The sequence below is a fragment of the Ixodes scapularis genome, unplaced genomic scaffold (assembly GCF_016920785.2).
Source record: "Ixodes scapularis isolate PalLabHiFi unplaced genomic scaffold, ASM1692078v2 PGA_scaffold0__279_contigs__length_252992795, whole genome shotgun sequence".
NCBI classification, from domain to species: domain Eukaryota; kingdom Metazoa; phylum Arthropoda; class Arachnida; order Ixodida; family Ixodidae; genus Ixodes; species Ixodes scapularis.
In genome coordinates this window covers 42,756,033-42,779,282 of record NW_024609835.1, presented here as the reverse complement: position 1 = coordinate 42,779,282, position 23,250 = coordinate 42,756,033, and the positions used below count along the sequence as shown (strand labels likewise).

At 43.5% G+C, this 23,250-nt stretch overlaps 1 protein-coding gene across 1 annotated transcript in view; it reads right to left on the bottom strand.

Moving 5' to 3' along the window:
• Positions 1 to 23,250, bottom strand: part of LOC8027278 (disintegrin and metalloproteinase domain-containing protein 10) — a 160,034-nt gene that overhangs the window by 8,427 nt on the left and 128,357 nt on the right. Inside the window, exons 8-12 of the mRNA XM_040206718.3 lie at positions 20,833 to 21,010; positions 16,832 to 16,991; positions 11,752 to 11,847; positions 11,557 to 11,638; positions 9,088 to 9,215 (exon numbers count right to left, since the gene is read on the bottom strand). Coding sequence (XP_040062652.1) covers positions 9,088 to 9,215; positions 11,557 to 11,638; positions 11,752 to 11,847; positions 16,832 to 16,991; positions 20,833 to 21,010 — 644 coding nt within the window. The remainder of the gene's footprint in view (positions 1 to 9,087; positions 9,216 to 11,556; positions 11,639 to 11,751; positions 11,848 to 16,831; positions 16,992 to 20,832; positions 21,011 to 23,250) is intronic.

Here is a 23,250-nt window from a genome sequence, read left to right as displayed (position 1 = left end):
GAGTTCTAATTGCATATAAAGAAACAATTTCACATCGTACCTCCTACTGTCTGCAACAGGAATCAGAAAGTGTACGTGAGAACGAAGTCACTGCTATCTCACAACAAGGCGCCTTCATTGCGGCAAAATACCTCAACATCAGTACTCCACCCTATGAACAAGAAACCCCAAAGGTTGGTGCACACACTTCAGGGTACGAACGGTGGGGCTTAAAACCGGTTTTAAGCCTCTCGGGACTACTTACGACCAGACTTAACTTTCGGAGAATGGTTTCGTTACAGGTAAATTTGAAACCTGGTTCACACACTTCCGACTGTTTACAACCGAGTGCCTTGTGATACCTTGCGACAAGAGAACAAACTGGCGCTATCTATCGGGTAGACGTGGAACACTTGGGATTTTTGTATGTTTTCTACTTTTGTTTCGCGCATAATATCTTTATTATGTTGAAAGGCGTTTTACGATGTTATTAATGACCATTTCTCATAGATAGTAAGTACATATGATCCCGCAAATACTGCAAGACCAAGTGAAATACTCTTCCATGGCCACCTCATAGACTGCGCCAGCGTGTCAGCATTCTCTCGTCGTAAGAGATTGCAAGAACTTGGTCAAGCACACGCAAGAGTGTGAACCAGCTTTAAGTGTACTCTCCTAATCTCTTATTTTTGTTTTGTTTATGTCACGTTTTATCAATCCAAGGCATACCTTGCAGATATGTTTCGCAGAGCTCAACTTTCCTCCCACTGATGACTGCAGACAAGTGTCGCGTTTAGTCTGTGTACGAACGGAATTCTTTTTAGCATGCGTTTTGACCGCTGGCAGTCGTGTTATTTTCTGTCTTCCTCTTTGCTTTGACGAGAGGAAAGGTTGTTGGTGTTCGACAACGTGCCTGGTGTTTTTACAAAGCCGCGCTGCCATCGTGTTTCTTATTTTTTCCCTCGGCATTTCTATTCTCGAGAGCTGACATCACTTTTCTTTCGCGAGTGTTGTGACCAACCTGAGCCATGCAAACGATCATTAGAGCCGAAACATTCATCACCTTGGATGTGTTATGGCGGGTCAATCTTCTTTTTATATGTGTCAGTTTTCTGTAGTAATTCTGGAATTCTGGCTACAAGAGTTCCACCGTATCATTTTGAGGATAAAAAAAACTTGAGGTGAACAAGTGTCGTCTTTGAATTTTTCGTTGTTGTATATGTACAGTGCTAATCACACGTGCCTATAACGCGCAAGTGTGCGGCTTTCTCCGGGGAGCGCTAGACTGGTAGCATTCGTGGAAACTAAGCTAGTCACGTGGCGCAACATGGAACGGCCCGTTCGAGGGGTGTCCTGCCCACTCTATCAGCTGGCGGCGAACGCGGAAGGTTGCTCGCACGCTTTGCAAACATCATTGCTCGAACAATAAACAGACTAAAGCATGAAGGCGTATCAACGATGTCGTCATCAAAGGCCAAGAATATATCATGAAGCACTTTACTTTTATCGCTTATCAAGCTGATAGAGTGGGCAGGTCACCCCTCGAGCGGGCCGTTCCATGTTGCGCCACGTGACTAGCTTAGTTTCCGCGAATGCCACCAGTCTAGCGCTCCCCGGAGAGAGCCGCACGCTCGCGCGTTATAGACAAGTGTGATTAGCACTGTACATATACTACGTTTGCTTTGGCACGGGCCTGATCGCGCTCCCTTCATCAAAATCAATTGAGATATCGCTACCATAAAACAGGTATGCAATAGAAAGAAAAATCTCGACCGTGCTCTTGTTCAACTACAATAAGTCTATACTACGCAAAAAAAAGAGCGTTTCCGGGGAGAGTCCTGCTTCACAAAGCGAGGAATTACAAGCTACACACGAGTAATTACAAGCTTCAGCAAGCCACGGTTTAGGATATTTGCGCCGCACCCACCTTTAAGATTGCCTCTCCTGTCCTTAGACGTCTTCTCTATGTTGCCCTCGTCCGCCCAAAATTAGAGTTTGCGGCTTCGATGTGGAGTCCTCACCAATTCACTTTAGCAAGCCTAATTGAATTGGTCCAGAACCGAGCCGTTCGTTTCATTCTGTCTAATTACTCATGTTTCTCCAGTGTGTCTACTGTGAAAGCTCAACCTAACATTCACGATCTTTTTACTTGTTATAACATTTCCCACCTTTGTCTTCTGCACAAAATGTATTACATCCAACCTTGCGTCAGTCTCTTCTTCACCAGCGTCGTAATGTTTCTCTAATGTTTGATGATTTCTGCCCATTAGTCCTGCCCGGCCCAAAGGCAGCTCAAAGGCCTTCCTTTACTCTGCCCTTCCCGACGCAACTGTGGGGTGGATCGACTTCACGGAGAATATTGTCAACATCAGCGACGGCACCTTGTTTCGGGAATATACAACTGATCACCTCACTAACACCCACTCCCCTCTGTAATGTCTCTGGCCCTGACGGCATTTGAAATAAATAGAATAATTGTCATTCGCTTGCATGTGTTTTGCAGGTTTGACACTTATCGGCCATCTGTACCAGACTTGTGCCTATCTCAAGTACTCTACTCAAGATACTGTATTTCAAATACTTTTTGAAGTATCTTGGTATCTTGCAAATACTTTTAATCGAGAGTATTTGATACTCTATCTTAATTACATTTCTGAGTATCTTGTTCTCATTATCTCAAATACATTTTTGACATTCCACCATTTTCCGAGTTTTTCGGTAAAAAGTGGCGTGGGCGTGGCACGAGCAAACGTGAACATTCTTTCGAGCAACCAAATCCTGGTGCTAGCTCCGATTAGCTACAGTGATTTTGATTAAGGTGGTGAAAGCATCTCTTTTTTGCCGATTTTTATTCATATTTTAGCCCGAAGCCCATACAATGAAGGTTTTCCCCTTGCCTTCCCAAAGGCGCCTTTTGTTTCCTAGAGTTTCCCGCAAAAAAATCCTCAAACAAAAGGGGTGGTTTTACGGAAGTAAAGATTGCCAATCTGAGGCTCAACGCAGACCGGGAAACGACCTACGACAAGAATGCAGACTTGAGCTTTAAAAAAATAACAAATGAAAGAAAATAAGAACTGGAATCAAAAATAATACTTTTTTGTTGTGCCTTGTATATTTGACAACAATACTGCAAAATTTCAAGGATTTTTTTTCTTTGTATCGTTAGTCCGGCACCTATTGCTCTGGCGAACACTGTCTGTAAACGATCATTGTTAAGCAGAGAACAGGACAGGAAATGAACTACAAGCTGGATGGCCACTCAAAATGCCAACAAAGCGTCCCTCAACGCTGAGTGCCTTTCTGAATGCAACCTACTTGAAGGTGCGACCACTAACAGGGGCCTCAGCGACCACTGCCGTGGCTATTATGTAGGTTCTTTTTTGTTATCCATTCACTCATATTCGTATCCCAAGTTCGTTTATAGTGAACTCCCCATATAGGGAATATGGATTGTAGCTAAACGATGCGTCTAACGTGCCCCGCAGGACGTGATATTCAGCAATGTCACTATTGGCGAGGCGCTTTGTCCCGTTTGTTGTCCCCACACCTCGGTGTTTACCCAACACAAGGCCTGTGCACGTACCCACAGGCCTTGTGGGAATGTCCACGTCATTTTCTTCAATAGAGCGCGGGGCGCAGTGTAACGTAAAAATAAAAACAATAAACGAAGTGACGTTAAGTGCCGGATCTCTCCCGAAAGCAGTCGTCAGTGGATGCGAGCTTGACCCACTTCGGCTTTTGTGCTAAGCTGAAGGCTGTGCATGCTGCATTGTTCATGCAAGCCGGAGTGGTAACAAAAGAGCTCTTCCTCTGCCTCACCGGAGAACGCAAACTCCAGCCGAACGCTGACGCCGCATTCGGTCATGTAAGCCGAGCGCTCAGTCATTGTATTTGTCGTCCCCACCCATGTAGTTCTAAAGTTAAGCGCTTGGGGCGCCACGGTCTGATGTCTTTGTTTTGTAACATTATCAGTGATTTTGCCACGCGCGTTGCAGAGCGAACGCGTGTCCTAATGGTTGCCGCGCTTGGCTCTCGCGCGAAGGCTCCGGGTTCGATTCCAGGGAACGGACTTCTCTTTTTATTTATTCCTTCAACTTCACATTCTCGCGAGTTGAAAACCCTTTCGGGCGATCGAGTTACGAATGTTCTACGCCGAATATTCCAGAAATCGACGCGGGTTCAAAAGGTGCTTCGTGTGGCGGTTTAGAGTCAGTCTCGCCCAAACGCTTGATCCTGCTGTTTCGCCGACACCGACGCCTGCGACGCTTGTCTTTCCCTATTTTGTTTCGAGTTACAAGTTCGCCCCATTTAACGCTTAGTTTGTTCAGTTATTCGCCGCCTCATCATTTTTTATTTGGGACAATATTCTGCTCCTTATAATATGACAGCATAAAATAACCATACGATGCTTTTCTTTTTTTTTTTTTGCCGTTTTGTGTTGTTGCGTGCTAATAGACCATTCTGGTAAACCAGATTTGCGCAGCTGTGAAATTGTCGTTGCCAATGACGTCGATACAAATTAAGCAATGCGGAAGCATCTTTAAAAGTAATTGAATTACATTTCTAAATATTTGCACTCTACTCAAGATACTTTACAGTGAAAGTGACTTGAGTAGTATTTTAAATACCTTATGAAGCAGGTATTTAGTAACTTAACTTAAATACTTTTGTCGAGTATTTCGTCCAACACTGATCTGTACTAAACGAGACACAATCCTAGAGAAATTCAAAAAGCAAAGGTTGTAAACAAAAGACCTTGATTACGGCGGGAACAGCAGCGCTGTGTATGTGAACGAGCATCTAACTAGCTCAAAGAAAAAGCTACTGGGCGCTGCGGTTGCCAAGAAGAAAAGCGATGGATGTAAGTTTGTCTTGTGTGCAGGTGGGAAGATCTTTGCGGCAAAAGGACGAGAACGCAAACATTCTCCGGAGCACTAACATGCCCGATGTCGAAAAAATAACGAATTAAATAAAATTATTGAGCTTTCGAAGCCTGTACAAGACTGAGTATGGACAATATGTGACCTGATTGTTGCTTGTTGATTGTCAGGCATTCAATAACAAAGTATAAAAACGGCAAGGGACAGTTCTCGACTATACATTTTAACATGAGGAGTATTAGAATATAAAGTAGAGGACCTTTAAGTATTATTAAACTCTCTGAGTGTGGAATTTAATACTATAGCACTCACGGAAACATGGTTAACAAAAGAAAACAGACCACAGCAACTTCAGGGGTACACGTGTAAAAGAAGGTGGCGGTATAGCCCTTTATCTGAAAAACTACTTCCACTATCAAGTAATTGATAATTTAACCAATTATACCAGAATATATGAAAACATTTAAAGTTTGTTTGTTAACATATTGAACGCAGTAGTGGCTGTTTTGTACAGACCGCGTCTTCTGGCAATATGTTTGAATTTTCCTTGATAGTGCACTATGTTACCTAGGAACTGTAAAAACGTCATTTTTTTATTCTTAGAGATATAAATATAGATACAATTTTGGACGATCTACATGCTAGAGAATTCCGCGATGTCCCACACCAGTAATGCCTGTAGCAACGTAATAACACTACCAACCAGGGTGACCACAGACACTGCAACGTTTCTTGATGTCTGTATTACGAACATTGAAAACATTGATAACAGTCACACTACGGTTGGTGCACTTTTGTACGATATTAGTGATTATGTGCCTATCTTTTGCTTGTGATCTTCTTTAGGTAAGGAAAAAAACAGTTGTACATACATCTTTCGGCATCGGACCGTAAATGAGGAAACGCTAAGTAATTTTGGCGTCTTTATAGAGCAAGAAAACTGGAATGACATTTACGAAGAGCATAACGCTTTAGCTGTCCATAAAAGCTTCGTGGCTAAATTGAAACACTGCTATAATTCAGCTTTCTCTTTACGGCGAAGTAAAACCGAACGTAAAAAAAAAGAGAAAACCATGGATAACTGGAGACCTATATAAAAGGATAAAAGTAAAAAATGCATATCATGCTTTTATTCAGAGTCGTGATCCCCGTATATTAATTGAATTAAAAAAAATACAGAAACCAACTAAACTCGTACCTAAAAGAGGCGAAATGTGATTACCATCAAAATAAATTTCTGCATATTCACAATGATCATAAGAGAGTATGGGACATGATAAACAACATAACGAATCGAAAGCAAGCCCATTCTAGTTTGAAAAAAAATCATGATAGATAATGCAAACGTCACCGGGTGAGAACTAGCAGATGAAATGAAGCGGCACTTCGTTAACATAATAACTTATACAGGGGAAAATGCAGATATGGCGAAATGCGTGCTCGGAAAAAATCAACTAGAATCAATCATGTTTTTTTTCCAGCGAAGCCGTTGGAAATCGACAGAATCATTAGAAATTTAAAAAATGATGTTGCCTCTGGCGATGACGAAATAAAAGTCTTACCAATTAAGCACACTGTGAGCATCATTAGCTCTATATTAACCCATTTAATAAATATCGCACTTCCGTCTGGCGAATTTCCCGATGAGTTAAAAATAGCCAAAGTTATTATCGTGTAAAAGGAAGCGGTGTGACCACCATTAATAATGATAGACCAATTTCAGTCCTACTGGTTTTTTCGAAGACCTTTGAGAGAGTTATTATAATAGGTTAACCTTTTTTTTTTTCCAGAAGCGTCAAATAATATCACAGGCTCAATATAGATTTCAGAAAAAAAAGTCTGCAGAACTATAGCCCTGACTGAAATTTAAAAAAAATTGTTGAGAGTATTGAAATTAAGTTGTATACACTTGGCCTATTCCTATATTTAAGAAAAGTTTTTGATACTGTGCAACACAATATTCTACTAGAAAAGCTTAAAACTTGCGGAGTTCGAGGAGTTACATTAAAACTAATCAAATCCTATCTTAAAAATCGCTGTCAATATGTTTATATCAATAATCAATCACCTAGTAAAATGAAAATATAAAACAGCGTTCCTCAGGGTTCTGTCCTGGGGCGCCTCTGTCGTTCCTTGTATATATTAGTGATATAACAAATATACCCGGATCTCCTCACTTAATAGTATATGCGGACGATAGAAATGTATTTTTCTCTGGTTTTACAGAATAATAGTGTTCAGAAAATTCTGCAAATGCCATCCTCTTGAACCTATCAAATTGGCTACAAATCAATCGTTTAAGTTTATATACAAGTAAAACTAAGTATATAATTTCTAGACCAGTAAATGAAAGAGATTGCAGCTCTATCAATATAATGTTTGATGGCACCGTACTAAAGCAAGTAAGAGGTCAAAATTTTGAGTATATGGTTTTCCGAGGACCTATCATGGAATACCCATGTTAATAAACTTAAAACTGAATTATCTCGAATTACTGGCAGCCTATATAAAATACAAACTTAGTGCCTACCTGGTTAAAACAAACGTTATAACTATTCCTTATTTTACACTAAAATTAGTTTCGGTATCTTGGTCTTGGGAACAACAACAGCTTCGAACAACAATAAAATAATTTTATTACAAAAGAGAATACTAAGCATACGTGAAAACTATAGAGGTGATAAAAGAAACTTTAGCACGCAGCCACTCTTTGTAAAATATAATATGCTCAAGGCAGACCAAGTTTACTGCTTTAAACTGTTACAATGGATACATAAAAACGAACTGTGCACCACCCGAACAAGTAGCTTCGAGATCCTAAGATAAAAATGCTCACCATAAAAACAAGTTATGGCCGACAAACTTTAACTTTTCAAATAATTAAAATTTTAAACAATGCAAATATAAACATAGACTATAATACAACTTTTTATAAATTCAAATGTAAATGCAGAACGCTTCTGGTAGGCGGTGCCATTCCATTTTCATTGGGAAGTTATCTTTTTATTTTTTGATTTCTGAAATTACCTTCTTCGTGATCTTTATGTGTATAAATTTAGACCATTTCTTTTTCTTGGTCAAAGTTCTATACTAGTTACCTACCTGAATGTAGATTTAATGACGTTATTAATATGATGTGTGACGCTTGTTGTTTTACTATTTCAGCTGATTGCCGGTGTATAATCTTCACTCTGCTTTTTTGCCTCGTTGCTTTGTTGTTATTGACGGTGCGTTTTGCCTGACTCGTGCGATCCTGTGATTGCGGCTTCCAGAGTCTGTATATTAGTTCTGCTTTGTTGCTTTGCTGTTGTATATGTCACTCCTACCTTATTTGCCACGGCAGAAGTGTTGGGGGGCCACGAGGCTCCGTCAGGCACTTGTGCCGTTATCTCCGCCCCCCGTGCGGAAAAGTATCCGCAAAACAAATAAAGACGAAACAAATATGCAAAATTCTTGCCAGCTATCATCATCATGTCATTCGGAGCCGCCATATTGGAGGGTTTTCACATCTTCCAGCTGTGGACGAGGCGCATATGCATTTAACTCGGTTTTCACAATATTAGGGGAAAATATTTGTGCACTTAATGGGTTGCTGTTTAGTTTCGGATCAAAAAAAGAAAAAAGAAAGGCGGTAGCGAAATTCTAAAAAAAGAAATTGTCAGCAACGAGGTCCCAACACTCGTCACTTGAGCAGTGAACTTGGCCATCCAGGTCAGTAAACGGTCTTTATCGAGGGCACTGTCTGAAGGGATCGCACTGAACTGGCAGCACGTGATCATATTTTAGATCTACGACTCTCACTTCGATGAGACCATTGTCTCTCGGGCGAAACTAAAGAAACGGGAACCCCCAATGTGACGCAAATTTGATAATTGATCATAAAACACTATATGGCGTTTTTTTCTTCATATTATTCAGGCACCAAGGAGCACGCCGCGAGTGTAGTTCCACGGGCTGCACATGTTGGAGTTTGTGCAGTAACTATTCTGAAAAAAAAATCGAAAATAAATAGCACTTTGCATGAGTGTTCCTAGATGCCTTATTTTGATTACTTACCTCGATATTTTTTTATACAGATTTGGCAGCCTAAGTTTTCAGCATTCTCCTTGGTGCTCAACTAATTTAGCAAAAGGCCTATTGGGGTCCGAACCATGACGCAAGGAAGCTGTTTGACTCCACACCTTACGTGAACGTTGAGGTCAAGAATAAATGTGTGCAGATGACTCACTTGCAGGTAGAGTCGTCCCCAGGGAGTCGGCAGCACAACTCGCAAGCTTTAGTCACGGGATCGCGAGGCCTGCGCTTGCACTGGCACGACTGGAGGCCGTAGGCGATGCAGATTGAGCCCGTGCACTCCTGTGAGTCAAAGTCAAATCACTCTGTCTTCTTTCTTTCATCTGATGAGCTTGGAAAGCTAGAATTTAATTGAGGGCTACAGTCTTTCCGGAATAGTATAAAACCTTGAGTCTGAAATCTGAAAGAAATGCTGTGTCATTTCTTGACTTACTATAGCCACATCCACCGACTGAATAGTAGTAATAAACATTTTAGAATTTGTTGAAAAAATAAAAAAATAAAGGACGAAAGTACCCCAATGCCTGATTTCAAATGTAACTACGCATGAGACGTCTTTAATTTGTGATGACTTCAGAAGCTTCTCGTGATGTATGGAATCTATTAGGTTTTCATAATATCGTACCAGGTTGGCTCGGGAAAACATTCAGGGTTTTTTCAGCCGTGCATAAATGAACCGTGAATCAGAGAATTATCTAACTTTACAAGTAAATGGCCCCAGCAGGAAAGTTGGGCGGGAAAGTTTCAACCCCATATGTTTCCTGAAGCAGATGACAGAAGCGATTTTCTGATGATTTTGGGTCAAAGGAAAGCGACCTTCATTCGTAACAGACGAAGGCTGGCTATTTAGGTTCGCGGCTTATAGATGACGCTAGTTATCAGTTATATGTCGTTCCACGTGTTCTACGAAATAGTGTTTCTGCGTGGAAACCACCCATAGCGAGCTAGTCGCGTACAAATGACAGCTAGCGTCATCTGTGTGTCCCGATGTCAAGTAGCCGGCATACGTCTGCTGTGGATGGAGGAGGGTGGCGTTTCATCGAACTCCTAAAGAAATTGTTTTCAACCTTTGATTCAGGCAACGTATTTGTCTGAAATATTCGGATTCTGTTTCCACACCTGGGTCAACCTTCCGGGTAAGGTTTAGCGTTCTCTGATGCACGGTTCATTCATCTGTCCTATCGCATAGCCCAGGCAGAGGATGATCTGAGCTATCTGCCGAGGCTAACTTCTTCCTTCGCACCATCCTCTGCATCTCTTTCCATGACAGCGTCCAGCAGCAAGTATGTACAGAAAAGTTAGAAGCATCGAGTACACGACTCGGAAATATTATTTTGGAAGGATTGTTTCAAACCAGCAAATTCTGATACTTGGCTAGACAGATAAAATCGAGTAGCCTTAAAACTCCTGGAAGCCAAAGTCAAATAGAAGACTACAATTGTCCATGCTCCATCTAAAAAAAGAACCTGAAGAGTGCAGACAAGGGTACAAACCTGTGTACCAAGATCAAAAGAATGTTCTGTCTGTAGGAGAATTCGAGCATAACAGGCACTTTCCACAGCCACGCGCTTGCACTCGTGCGTGCTTTTGTCAGCACTGCAGATATTTGTGAGAGTACACATCAAAGTTTTGAGGCGTATTAGATATTGCAAACAGCTAGGCTGAAACAGTGTAGTAGCAAGTGGCCCACCATTGTTGGCGTTGAAACTCGTCGCCGACACGTTTTTCCTGTGCGTGTTTGTAACGTCCAAGAAAAATCATTTAATAATTTAATCATCTATTGGGTACTCATAAGGCAAGGCCCCAGTAAAATTGAAGATTTCAAGATTAGCTGGCCCTGGCCAGTTACCAATAATACTGATAAGGAAATAAATAAGAGAGACTAAAGTGCTAACGATCTTTCTAAAGTGTTCAGGAACGGCACAGCATCAGCGAGGGGTCTGCATCTTGTAATGGCTGATGACGTTCACAATGAGCGTTTCGTATAGTTGTGGAACAAGGCATATCATGTGTGTTCATGCAGCCGATACCATATATCATAATCTCGGTATCAATGAAAAAAAAATCAAAGAGTTTTGACCGATAAAAAGCGCTCACGCTTTAGCAAATTCGGAGAAAGTGACTTGGACTGGTCATCTTATCTAGCTGGTTCATTTTTAAATAGCAGTATCCCTTTAGAAGAAATAGTGAACGAAAACATTAAAGATATGAAGATAACCCCAAGGCAGACAGACTATCCCAACTACTCTCATACATGGTATGTTCTAGCATGTTTTTAAACATAATTGCTTTTATTGTGTGGGAGAAAGCACTATTTAAGGTAATAACTAACTAATGAACTAATAAGCATCACATATGCATCGCGCGACGCGGTTAAACAAACACCGCAGAGGTTTTATATTTTTGCATTTTATTTAGACAGAGTGCTTTGTTCAATACCCTGCCAGGAGGAATAAGCTCCTATCAATGACATTTTGTTATGCCAATAGCTGTGAATGAAGGTGCTTCACTTGTAACGGAAAAGATAAAATAAAAATAAAACCGCGATCGCTCGTCCTTCCTGACTGACATCCTCTCTGTACGTGAATACGAAGCGACTGCGTGAGGCTGAAGATTAGCTTACCCCCATGTAGCAGACGAACTCTTCGTTGCAGATGGTTTTGTTTGGTTTGCTCGTCGAGGAAGGGCACTGGGGCCCGTCGCCAGTGAAGCCGTCGTTAAGGAGACAGCTCTTCCGAGAGACTGAGCGTGCAAGTACTCCCGCGTGAGAAGAGGGCTCTTAGGAAGTTGGTAAGGGGCCTCGAGCAAACAAGGATATTCGCAGTAGCTGGCGCTTCGGCAGCCGTTGTCGTCGCGGCACTTCTCGCCAAGTTTCAACACGCAGTCCTGTGTGCAGCACGGGCCTTGGCTTGGACTGCGAGCAAACGAGACAAGACGGGGTAGCACGTTAAAAACAATACGACTGGTGCTTGACGAAATTTGTGGTCTGGTAAGAGCGTACCCTACTCTCATTCTTGCGTGTATCTTTTTAAAAATACTTAGTGCACTGCGTTGCAATCTACCAGCACCGCTAAAGTATCCCCTCTGCATAAAGGCACCGATAATCATTCCCTAGATAATTTATGGACAATGTTAGAAAAGTTGCGCTTCCCGTGAAGTTTCGTGCAAAGTAACACATTGTGTCTGCAAAAAGATGCCTCTCTCCGATCCAACTCAATTTTTTCTCCAGCTGGAGACGGTTGTAGAAACAGTGTCGTATTCTTTTTACTAACAATTTTTATTTTAATGTTGATCTGGGATCTTAGATGTACAACATTCTGTTTTTGCGAAGCTTATAACATCGAGTTAAAAACTACCGCCTAAGCTTTTTGTCTTAAGAGATACTCTGCAATTTGTAGCATGCAGCGGTACTAGTTCCTTTTTAGCATGCGTTGATTCAGAGCTATTTCAGGGGTCCATTTTACGTACGTTACCTTCTTCGATTTCACAACAACCTCAACGTTGTTCTTCATTTATGCCTTAGTATGATCTTACAACTGTGATATTTACTGATTAATACGTAGAAACTCTAGAGCATGCTGAGTATTGTCAACTGACAGCCGCTACCGTATAACAGACTATCTTTCATTAGACTTCTGGTCAGTGGCACTCAATAATAACAGAAGGAAAACGTGAGCATGCCCATCAAGCTGACTTCACTGCGACTGGTATGCCTCAACAACACCCTTACATCCTGTAGATTTCTGCCAGTGTTTGGACATCATGTTAAGCACCCATGTACTAATGGACAAAGAGCGCGTTGGTGCGGGTCAAGACTGAAGAAATAATAAACCTGCGGGACGAAGACGACTCAACCGCTTCTTTCAAGATGTGGTTGTGTCGTCATCGTCGAACATGTTGATTATTTATTCAGTCTTGACAAGCACCCACCTTTCGCAGATGCTACAGGTTAATTACGCGATGAATAACGGTAACTGAACGGTTGGTTATCTTCTACCTTTTCAACCCCATTTCCACTTCAACTTCGCTGCACGGTAAATCGCCATCTAAACCGGTGCAATGCCGCGTGAGTGGCACGTGACCTTCCGGAGGGGTGCAGGAATGCGCGGGGCGTGTAGTTACGTGATAAGTTCATAGCGTTTGATTCGCTGGGATGGCTTGTAACGTTCATGCGGCCCATCGTAAAGTGAAAGGGAATGTATACATATCTTGCACGTGACATTATCGCACCGTGTTGGTGCTCATCCGTTCAAGTTCTTGCCAAGAAAAACAAACTCGGTGGTCTGAAATGTGGGCATATCGAAACTCTAACGCCCTATAGATGGCGGGGCGGTAGTTCCAAGATGGCGGAAGAGGTGGGATAGGTTTGCTTGGGAGAAGAGCGTGTTGGTTTAAGTCATGGCTGAAGAAAGAATAACAATTAAAACAAGGACAACACAACCACATCTTTCATGAAATATGTGGTCGTGTAGTCCCTGTTTTAATTGTTTTATTCTTTCTTCATTCATGAAATGGGATAGATTCTCCAGGACTTGCCATGCGCCTGCTCGCTGACGCTGGTCAGTGCGCTAAAAATGATATATTTGTCTACAAATGCAAAGCGGTCAGTGCAGGAGCATATATTACAGGTGACGGAGATGTTGATGTGCGTTAGGAAAACGAGCATGCTGATATATAAAAGTTGCAGAAATCTCAACTTGCGAAGCTTCGCGGAGGGCGAGAGCGTTTTGGGCACCTGCCACATCACTGTTTGTGGCAAAATATTCTTGAGGGTGATGAAGGTATTCTAGTGTTTGCGCTTGCTCTGGCCACTGAAAAGTGAGCCGCGCACGGAGACCATCAGGCTCCGGAAGAGCAGCGTTCATAGTATTGATGCCATCGTGTCACAGGCTCACAACTCGCTGCTCACCGTCGTCGCGGTTTTAGTGAATTGCAACACGTGATCAAACTGCACTATGATTACTAATAGAAAGATTTAGGATAGCGTGACCGCAGGCTACCGTACTGTGCAGCATTGAAACTGGAAGCTCGCGCTGCGCCCTTGAAGAATAATTCGTGCACCAGGAGCGTCGCCGTGCTCACAGTATTCGCGACTCCAGCAAAACGAACGGCACCTAGCGGGAAAACACTGAACTGGCCGGAACAGGTCCCTTCGCGATTTCTGCTCGTCTCTTCTGGCTTTCGTGTTTACATGTTGCCGGTGGTTTGCGGGACAGAACAGTTTTACCGATGACAGTGCCGTAACCGTAGTATCGCCTTGTGACCCAGGTTGCTCCGCACGCGACCTATCTAACCGCGTGAGCCAGACATTGTGTGTTTATCAACGTTCATCTGCACCGTGGAAAAACAGTGGGCAGTCCTTTCCTCGTTTCCTCGAAGAAAGTCAATCCTCTGGAAGTTCGCTTACTCCAACACATCGCCGCAGGTTCGAAACGTGGAAGATAAAACGCGGGGGAACCAATTTTGAGTCCAATGCTTGCATGCTGGTGCCCCAGCGTTGTGCGTTGAGCTGGCACATGGCACGGCACGACCTGGATTCGACCGCCATATTTGCCCAATAGTGGCGTCCCCTATAAGTCGCTGGAGTCGAGAATAGCCTGCGGTAATCCTATGCTAAAACTGCCTATTAGCATCATCGGTGCGCCTCAGTGGTTTTATGTATTCCTCTATCAAATAATAAATATTGTAATATACATTTGTGTACTATGTCATTTACAATGTTTTGGCCCGCCTCGCCAAGACGGGTTCTACGTTCTCGTCACGAACGGCTGGCTATCACAGACGCACTTGAAATGCTTCCAACGTTTCTTTATTTTTCCTTTGTAATTACCTGAAAGCAGTACGTGTATTCTGTCTTTTCAAAGTGCTTGAACAATTGGTCATGTTACTTGTGACCGACCGAACTACTTCTGGCAAAGAATATACTCCTTGTAGATCTGTCACGTTGAGCACGATTGAGCGTGCGACCACAAGACCAGATATCCGCGGCGTACACGATATACAAAAAGTACCTAATGAAATTAGAGATCTCGGTCCCTTCGTGCAACGCTGTTACGAGGCGGAATGAAATAATTTGTATTTTTTTGCGGTCCCTTTTTTCCTTTCAAATTCTTCGCGCACGAACACGCCGACCAGAACCATGAAGTAATAGCGGCACCAGGTAGCAAGGCCGACAGTCCCTGCCACCGTTTCCGCGCCGCCGCCGTCCCCGCTCCTCTGGTTCTTCGTTCGTCCGCGAGAGGGCGATCGGCGGGCTGGAGTTGTGGATCATACATGGGTAAATTACTTTCAAAATGTAATTTAATTACAATTACAATTACTTAGCCCCCAAAGTAGTTTAACTACAATTACAATTACTACTACGCGAAAGTAGTTCATTGCAATTACAAATTACTTTTTAAAAGTAATGCAATTACTTTACAATTACTTATTTCTGAGAGTTACCCACCTTGGGCCATATAACTGTAAACGAGTTATATGGCCGCTGTATAAATGTCACGCATTGTACTTTTCTTTTATGAAATTTGTTAAATGGATTATAGAACTTAATAGTTTGGAGTAATGAACTTCTGATTTCTTATATTCTCAAAAAATAAAAATAAATGGCGACAAAATTCACAGGTGCGAGGTGAATCTCTTTAGAGCTTGTGCAAATGGTATCCAAGTCAAACCAACAAAAAATAAACTTAAAAATAATACAAGGAAACAAATATGCGACAGTACTGGTATCATAAAACTCGGTGATTCGCTGCCTCTCCCTGTCTGTGGACTTGTAACATGTCGGATGTGGGTAACCGTAGCACGCGAACTGCGGTCGCTTCCACAAAACTAGTGTCACAATAGCAGCAACTCTCTTGCCAGGGATTCTGGGTTAATTCAGTGCACGGTAACACAAAAAAAAAAAAAAAAAGCTCCTGAGATATATAATAAATTTAGGATCGTCATGTCAGGCGAAGAAGCAAAGAAGCAGCAGGTCTAATTAACACGACTCACCCTGCCTTACTTCCAACTGTTGTTGCTAAACTGCGCTTCTTCGCCTCGATATTAGAGTAGCACGACCCTCTGTTAGTGGTACCAACATACGAGATAGAGGAGAAAGACGTGAAAACTCATAAAGAAAAGAGAATAATTACATGAACAAAAAAGTCCCCAAACTTGACTGAAATATGTAAGCGAATATGCTAGCGGCGAAGACGCGTAAGGAAAACTTCGAACCTCCCCGCCTCGACCGGATGATGTGATCGGAGCCAACCAGCTCGACTTCGACCCCCATACCCCCGTGTGGGAATGAGAAATAAGAAAGACCCCTAGAAACAGGAGCAACAGGAAGCGAACGAGACGAAGAGTCAGATTCAACTACGACAGGAACGAAAACGGACGCGAATGAAGCCCTCATTTATCAAATTATTTCTGAAATTCTTCATTAAATCGTTTTGCAGTCTACAAAATCCTTCATTCCGTTATATCCCAGCCTCCCTTTTCCCTTTTTTTGAGCAGGTTGGGAGACTCTCTCTTTTATTGCTTCGGTTGTGCTCTCGTCGCCGTGGCCAGGGGGGAAAAGCGCCACCGCCGCAAAATCTTGCAAAAGTAATTGTAATTCTGCCTGAAATTTAGCAATTACTGATGCTAGAAAGTAATTAAATTACAATTACAATTCCTTTCAGCCAAAAGTAATTATTACAATTACAAATTACTAGGAAAAGTAATTAAATTACAGTAATTTAATTACTGTAATTGAATTACTACCCAAGTATGTTGTGGATACGCATCAGCGGCAAAGCGACTACAATGAACGCGGACGTGACATTAATGCGAGCCATGCATTGAACTCGGCTTTAGCGAATCCCGGTTTCTGTTTGCGTTGCTGCATATAGCTCTAGCCCCGGGTGTTCGCTCACCTGCAGACGACGTTGGGTCTGAGCCTGCACGGGGGCTCGTCCCGGGGCGGGTTGGAGCGCATCGGGAAGCAGCACGGCTCCATGCAGTCGTCCTCCCATCCGCAGTCGCACTCCTCGCCCGCCTCCACCACCTCGTTTCCGCAGATAGCGTCCTGGGGCTCTGTCGGGAGAGGGACGGCAGGAGGGACGCTGAAGCTGAGCTGCGGCGTGCGCACACGTGTAGTAGAAACAGCGCCGATCCTAAAGTAGCTTGCCTTCCTTTCCAAAGTGGCACTAACACAAAATGGCAAACTTCTGAGATCTGGTGCCACTCACTAGCGCACTGATGGACCTGACTAGCACAAGGCACCACGCTGCGTCTCACCTTAAACCGTCGTAATAAAAAAATTAAAAAAAAGCGAATACAAGACTGTTTTTAGAGACAGTGTGTGAGGTCTTCTCAGTATGACAATCCTGTCTATTGGTCGTACAAAAACCGCCTGCAGACATGTTCGAAGCAAATACTTGAGGCGTGTCCGGACTCCGCAGGCAATTTTGTCATCATATCAGTAGGGAACACCGCGTCTTTTCTATGGTGTATGAGCACAGATCGTCGGAACAATTCGATAGGGGGGACGAACTTTTTCTGCCCGTCCCGGACGAGGGGGAAGGGCAGAAAAAAGTTCCCCTTCTTCTTTTTCCCTTTTTTTTTCCTTGTTCTGACGCCACCCTAAGAGCGAGTGAATGTGGCTCACAGCAGGGGACCCTGCGAGTCATCGCAGCCAATCCAATGCCGTGTAGGTACCACGTGACCTTCGGGAGGTGCACAGTGATGCACGTGTACGTCCAATGCGCTGGGCCCGGTGGGATGGCTAGTAGATGGCACAGTGTTAGTGCCCGTGCCTCTGACGGCACTGGACGAATCTCTGGGGTTGGAGCATAGATATTTGTCTGCAAAACTACGTAGTGAAGGCGACACTGAATACGCTTAAGTACAACCGGCCCTGCATTGACGCCACCAAGAAAATAAATCCTTCGATTGCCTAAGACGCTTTACGAGTGGTTGAAATGAATTCCCTAAGAGTCTGTGCGAAAGCTTTGAACTATCAAACTCGACGTGCTACGCGGGTGTCAAGGGCTGGTGAGCTTAATTTTTTAGCTTAACGGGAACCGAATTGAATGCGATGGTCAATTTTAGCGAATCTTGGCCCCTGAATACTGCCCAGTGTTCGTGGATGAGTAGAACCACAGAGTCGGACAGATTGGTCATATGTGTGTAGAAGAGGTGCCCAGACAAGGGAGAAAACACGGGGGGGGGGGGGGGGGGGGGGTAAGCTTCCAGTATACGCAATCTCTTTTGCTTAGCGTTGGGAATGAGAGAAAAAAGTCAACGTATTTTTTCCGTATATTGCTTTTGTCAGTTCTGACTATTTTCACCGTTAGGGCATGGATGCGTGTATTTGCTGTCTGAAGTGATATAAGGCTGCACGCACTAAGCAAAAAGGTGACATTAAGAAAGTAATTATCCAGATGCCTAATCAAAACCTTTCCCTTTTTCTGTGGCGAGTTTGCAGCCGATACCATACTTACATTTAATAGGGATCCCATATTCACCAGACGCCATATTTGTGGGTGCTGTTTAGAGCGCATGCTAAGAGCGAGCTCACATTAGCAGGTTGCCAAGACCGTCACTATTGATGCTATGGAATGCACGTTGCAAAAGAACTGTGGAAGCTCGCCATCAGCACGCGCTCAGCACTGGCGCACACAGCTATGGCTGCCAGTGAATACTCCCTATAAGAAGTTTTAGTAGATTGTTGATAACTTTGGTAACGATACCCGTTACTCCGCCGACGCTTTTGCGCGCGCGTCGTATACTCAATGGGTATCGTAAACGGAGGTGTCGGAACGAAAGTAACCGAGGCTCAGCACGGGCCCGCGTCAACCCGAAAGCCTAGACTCGGCCCGGCCCGCCGGCCGGGCCGGGTGGGGTAGCACGCGCTGTTCTCGGGCCCGGAACGGGCCCGAGCCCGAGAGGTGCTTTATCTCCTATGTCGAAGCAGCTCCAGACGGGCTGAACTTGGCCCAGGCAGGATAAGGTAAGCATCCATTGAGTTGGGCCCGTGTCGGGAAAGATTCAGAGTCAACGGGCTCGGACAGAACCGGGCCTTAAAAGGTAGGCCCAGGCAGTGCCCTAATCGGAGCGGTCTACTGAAACTCTCGCACGACACCGTTCGTATGGCGATTCGATTTTTATCCTGTGCCAGTAGCAATATAGCCAGTAGCAAAATGTATTAGTGAGAGCCCTCACTCATAACGACCCATTATTCATTAAAAAAAATGAAAGACGTTTAGAGCTCTCTGTAATGCGAAATTGGAGAGCAGCTCTTGAGAGGAGGAGAGGAGGGTATGCCTCTCCTCCTCCTTTTTACCCTTTTTTCCTCCTCACCTCCCATTTAGCGGAAAAATTTCGCTAGATTCCCGCTAAATTTAACGAAAATTTCCCCGCTAAATTTAACGAGATAGCTTTTCCCGCTAGATTTAGCGGGAAATTTAGCGAAAAGTTTTGCGATAAATTTAGTGGCAAATTTAGTGAAAATTTCCCCGCTAAATCTAGCGGGTTAAGTTTGGCCGCTAAATTTAGCGGGTTCAGTTTCCCCGCTAACTTTAGCGGGGAAATTGACGTCGTGTGGCCTCAACACCAATTCAGTTTCCCAGCTAAATTAAGCGGGGAAACTGCGACGTCCCATAATGCAACGTGCGCGGTTATGCCGACGCCGACGGCGACGCCGCTCAACCCGAAAACGGGTGTCTAAGAGCTGCGCTCTAAAAATAACAAACTCATTAACTTTTATTTGCGTTCATTTCACTGGGATCAGCACAGTTAGGGCGGATTTTGCATAGACGGTCAGGCAAGAAGATATGAGTGGACTTGTATACGCAAACACAGAGGACGAACACGAAGGCGTAGATAAGAACAAGCGCGTAGGGATTTTAATTTTTGTTTTTAATATTTAACTTAATATTGTGGGATTGGAACACGAGGGTGTGACATGATAACTCTATTGCATGGAGGTAGGAACCTTCTGGAGGCGACATGACGCCACCAGAGGTAAAGCCACGGGAGCCTTCCGGTTTGGAGGACTTGCGCCCTTACGTTCTCCTCAAAAGACGCCATTGGATGGAAAAGACACCCTTGGGGTTGTTAATTCATACTGACCGCGACATATACTTTTGGCTTCTGGGGGTTTTCTGGTTTGGCTGGCTTGAGCCGGTATGTCGCCTCCAGAAGCTTCCTATTTGCGTGCTTTATAGCATCTCTCTAAAACTTTGTCAATCGAAAAGCTGCGATTTCTAGTATTTGCGTATGCAATTAATAGGCAAATGTATCTTCGGATAAATTATGAACCTGATATGCGTTGTAATTTGGTCAATTAGACAAGGGGCGTACCCTTCCAAAATGTTTATCCGCGGTATAAAGACTGCGCGTAAGCCTCAATCTCAACGTGAGCGTTATGCTGTAGGTTGGCACAAATAAAGGGCGTAGCTGTAAAAATAACTCCGAACAATCGGTAGCTGCGCGTATGAGCTGAAATGTTTCTCAAGGGTGTATGTTAGCGGCCGATCTCACGTTGTGAAATTTTCACGGGTAGCTTGGTTTCTGTGGAGAAATCAAACACAGACAACAGGCTCTGCTTTCGATCGAGTACTTGCCGAGCACATCGGGAGACGGCGCCACAAGTACGAGTCCTCGCCTGCACGTTCGTCTGCCTCGGTGCCCGCCGTCGGAAATATCGACCATGGTTTAAATGTTCGCCGGATCGGGTGCACGCTTTGAAATTTCACCAGATATAATACCCCACAAAAATACACTTTGAACACAAATTTGAGCTACTTACGTGCAGGTGTTCGTTTCTCCGGCATGTTTAACCGGAAACTCTCCCTTTATACCACCCGATATATTCGATCACAAATTTGCACTGAGGGGAGCAATTATCCAAACCTGGAGGTGCTATCCTTACCCGAAAAGCATCCCTTGGTGTTCCTCGCTTTGGAGTTGAGAACAGCATTGATGCTTTTCAAGCTGCAGGGCGAGAACCGATTGTTGTTCCTCTTGTCCCCCGAGGTGGCGTGCGCGAACATGATGTAGTTCCCGTTTTCTCCCCCAGGGGTGCACATGCTGTCGTCCTTGGGGTCGTGCTGAAAGATATAACCAAATAACACGTCACAAATCATGTAGATAGCCCCAGTGAAAACAAAATGCATTCGTTGCACCACAATGCTAACGGCCTTCAAAAAAAAAAAAAAAAAGTTGTTATGAAAGACATATAGCACCTGGAACCGACCTGTTCTACATTTTCTGCAGAAAGACGGCATCTAGTGGTGGACGTACGGACTTACCTCTAAAGGCAACTGTTATCAGTCTTTATTTTATTTTTCAAAAGAGTTTTATCAAGTGAAAGCCCTTCCAAAGATAGCGCTTCTACTTTGGCACGTGAAGATCACCGCTCTCCCCTATCCTTCCTATTCTCGATTCTTCCACAGCACGTACGATACTCCAAAGAGGGACCCGCGCATGTGCACAACTTTTTGTGCCCTTTACATATCTCTAATCGCTGCACTTCATCATAAGAAAACACCGAAAGAAATAAGTGCGTTTCTCCTTTCGTTCGACCCATTAAGCCGTAGTCCAGCGGATAATACATCATACAAAAGACAGTCTATAAACGCTGCTTAGACGTAATAAAAAAAAAACAAAAAAAAAACGAGGACATAGAAGCACTTCTTATGAGTTGTGAATGCGAAAGCATGAATGTCGTTCTTCCGCTCCCTTAGTTCGTCTGCGGTGTATTGGCGTGGACGGCCATGTTTCGCTACTGCCGAGGTTGCGGCCACCAATGGCTATCTAGGAGCCGTTTTGCTCAGCCAATGGGAGAATAGGCATTTCTTTCGCGTTTTTTGGCGGTGACAGACGCGGCCGGCTCCGCCCTTGGGATAGTTATTGCATTAAAAGAAGAAGAAAAAAATCTGCATACATGTTTGAAGCACACAAAGCAGCCAACACCGTGCCTTCTGTATGATGGATTATAGATCAGTGTGCAAAGCGCACCCATGTCTGCAACCGCGTCCCCCCCGGCCGAACGTAGACCCCTTCGCTTCGGCTTTTCCTGTAACGCCGAAGCCTTGCAGTCGAGCGCACTTCACTCGTGGAGCCCCGCCGCGGCACGACGCACGCCTGGCCGCTCCTGCCGGGTGAGTTCATCGAACTCCGCTGGAACACATTGCTCTACTTTACGGTCGCCAACTGTGCGAGGCTCGGGTTTCCAAGGGGGGGCTGCGGATCCTCGCCTATCGCTCGTAAGCGTGGGAGCGCAGCGCTAGCCTAAGTGACTCTTTGCGGCGACGACTTGATCAATTTACTTTGTTTCCGGGTGGAAAAAAAAAATTATCCTTTTCTAAATTAAATAAGTAAAAAAAGGTTATTATTCGTCGCTAGATGTCCTTATAAACTGGAAGACTGGTTGGTGAATTTGTCCGACCACTGGAAAAACAAAATGCGGAAGAAAGAATTGTTGCAAATTTAGACTCCTAAAGTGCCTTTTAATTAAAATATATTTTTATTAATGTAAACTCAGTCATACAAAATAAGTTTAATTTTTTTAGTTAGTGTCAAAGCTTTGTAAGATTTTTTTTTCGCGTCTTCATACAATATTACGTCACTCGCGAAAGAGGTGGAAGGTAGAAAAAATGCTCTGTAATTTGCTCGGAAGAGTGCAATTTTTTTTTTCGTGCTCAGTGTGCTATAAATGCTTCTTGTTTGAAGATTTGTTCATATAAATAAAAAAATATTCACATTACGAGCATCAAATTATAAACGAACGGTAGATACAAAACATTTGGAGATAATCTTTGCCAGAATGGTTTGGTTTAAATCATCATCGCGATATAAATAATTAACTAAATTAAGATTGAAATCATCTTGATTTTTATTCTCTACCCTGCATCGTTCCGAGAAGCACTTCAACTAGCGTGGTTGGGCTTTAGGCCAAACGAAACTGACAAGGAGTTCTTTTTTTTTTTACGAAATTTTATTTTAACATAAGTAATATAACCCCGGTGTTTTGAGCAACTGTTCTTCCTTTCTATAGTAATAGGGCTCTTGATAATGCCGTAATGCAGCAAAAAGATGTACAACGCTTTATGGAATGGCTCGATTTAAATTTCTCAGGGGCAGAAATAAAATTATCTCTAGGTTTGAAGACTATCCTAGAGTGTCATTAAAATTTATTTACATTCGTTGTTCTTGTTTGTTCGCTCGTTTTACTTCGTAAAGCTGTTTGGCGACATTCTGTTGGGCGAGCGCATCGACATCTCGAAAAGTGGATTTCCGAAAATGCATTTTGAAGTCAAGCGCAAGGTGAAAACGGGTATATCTTGAA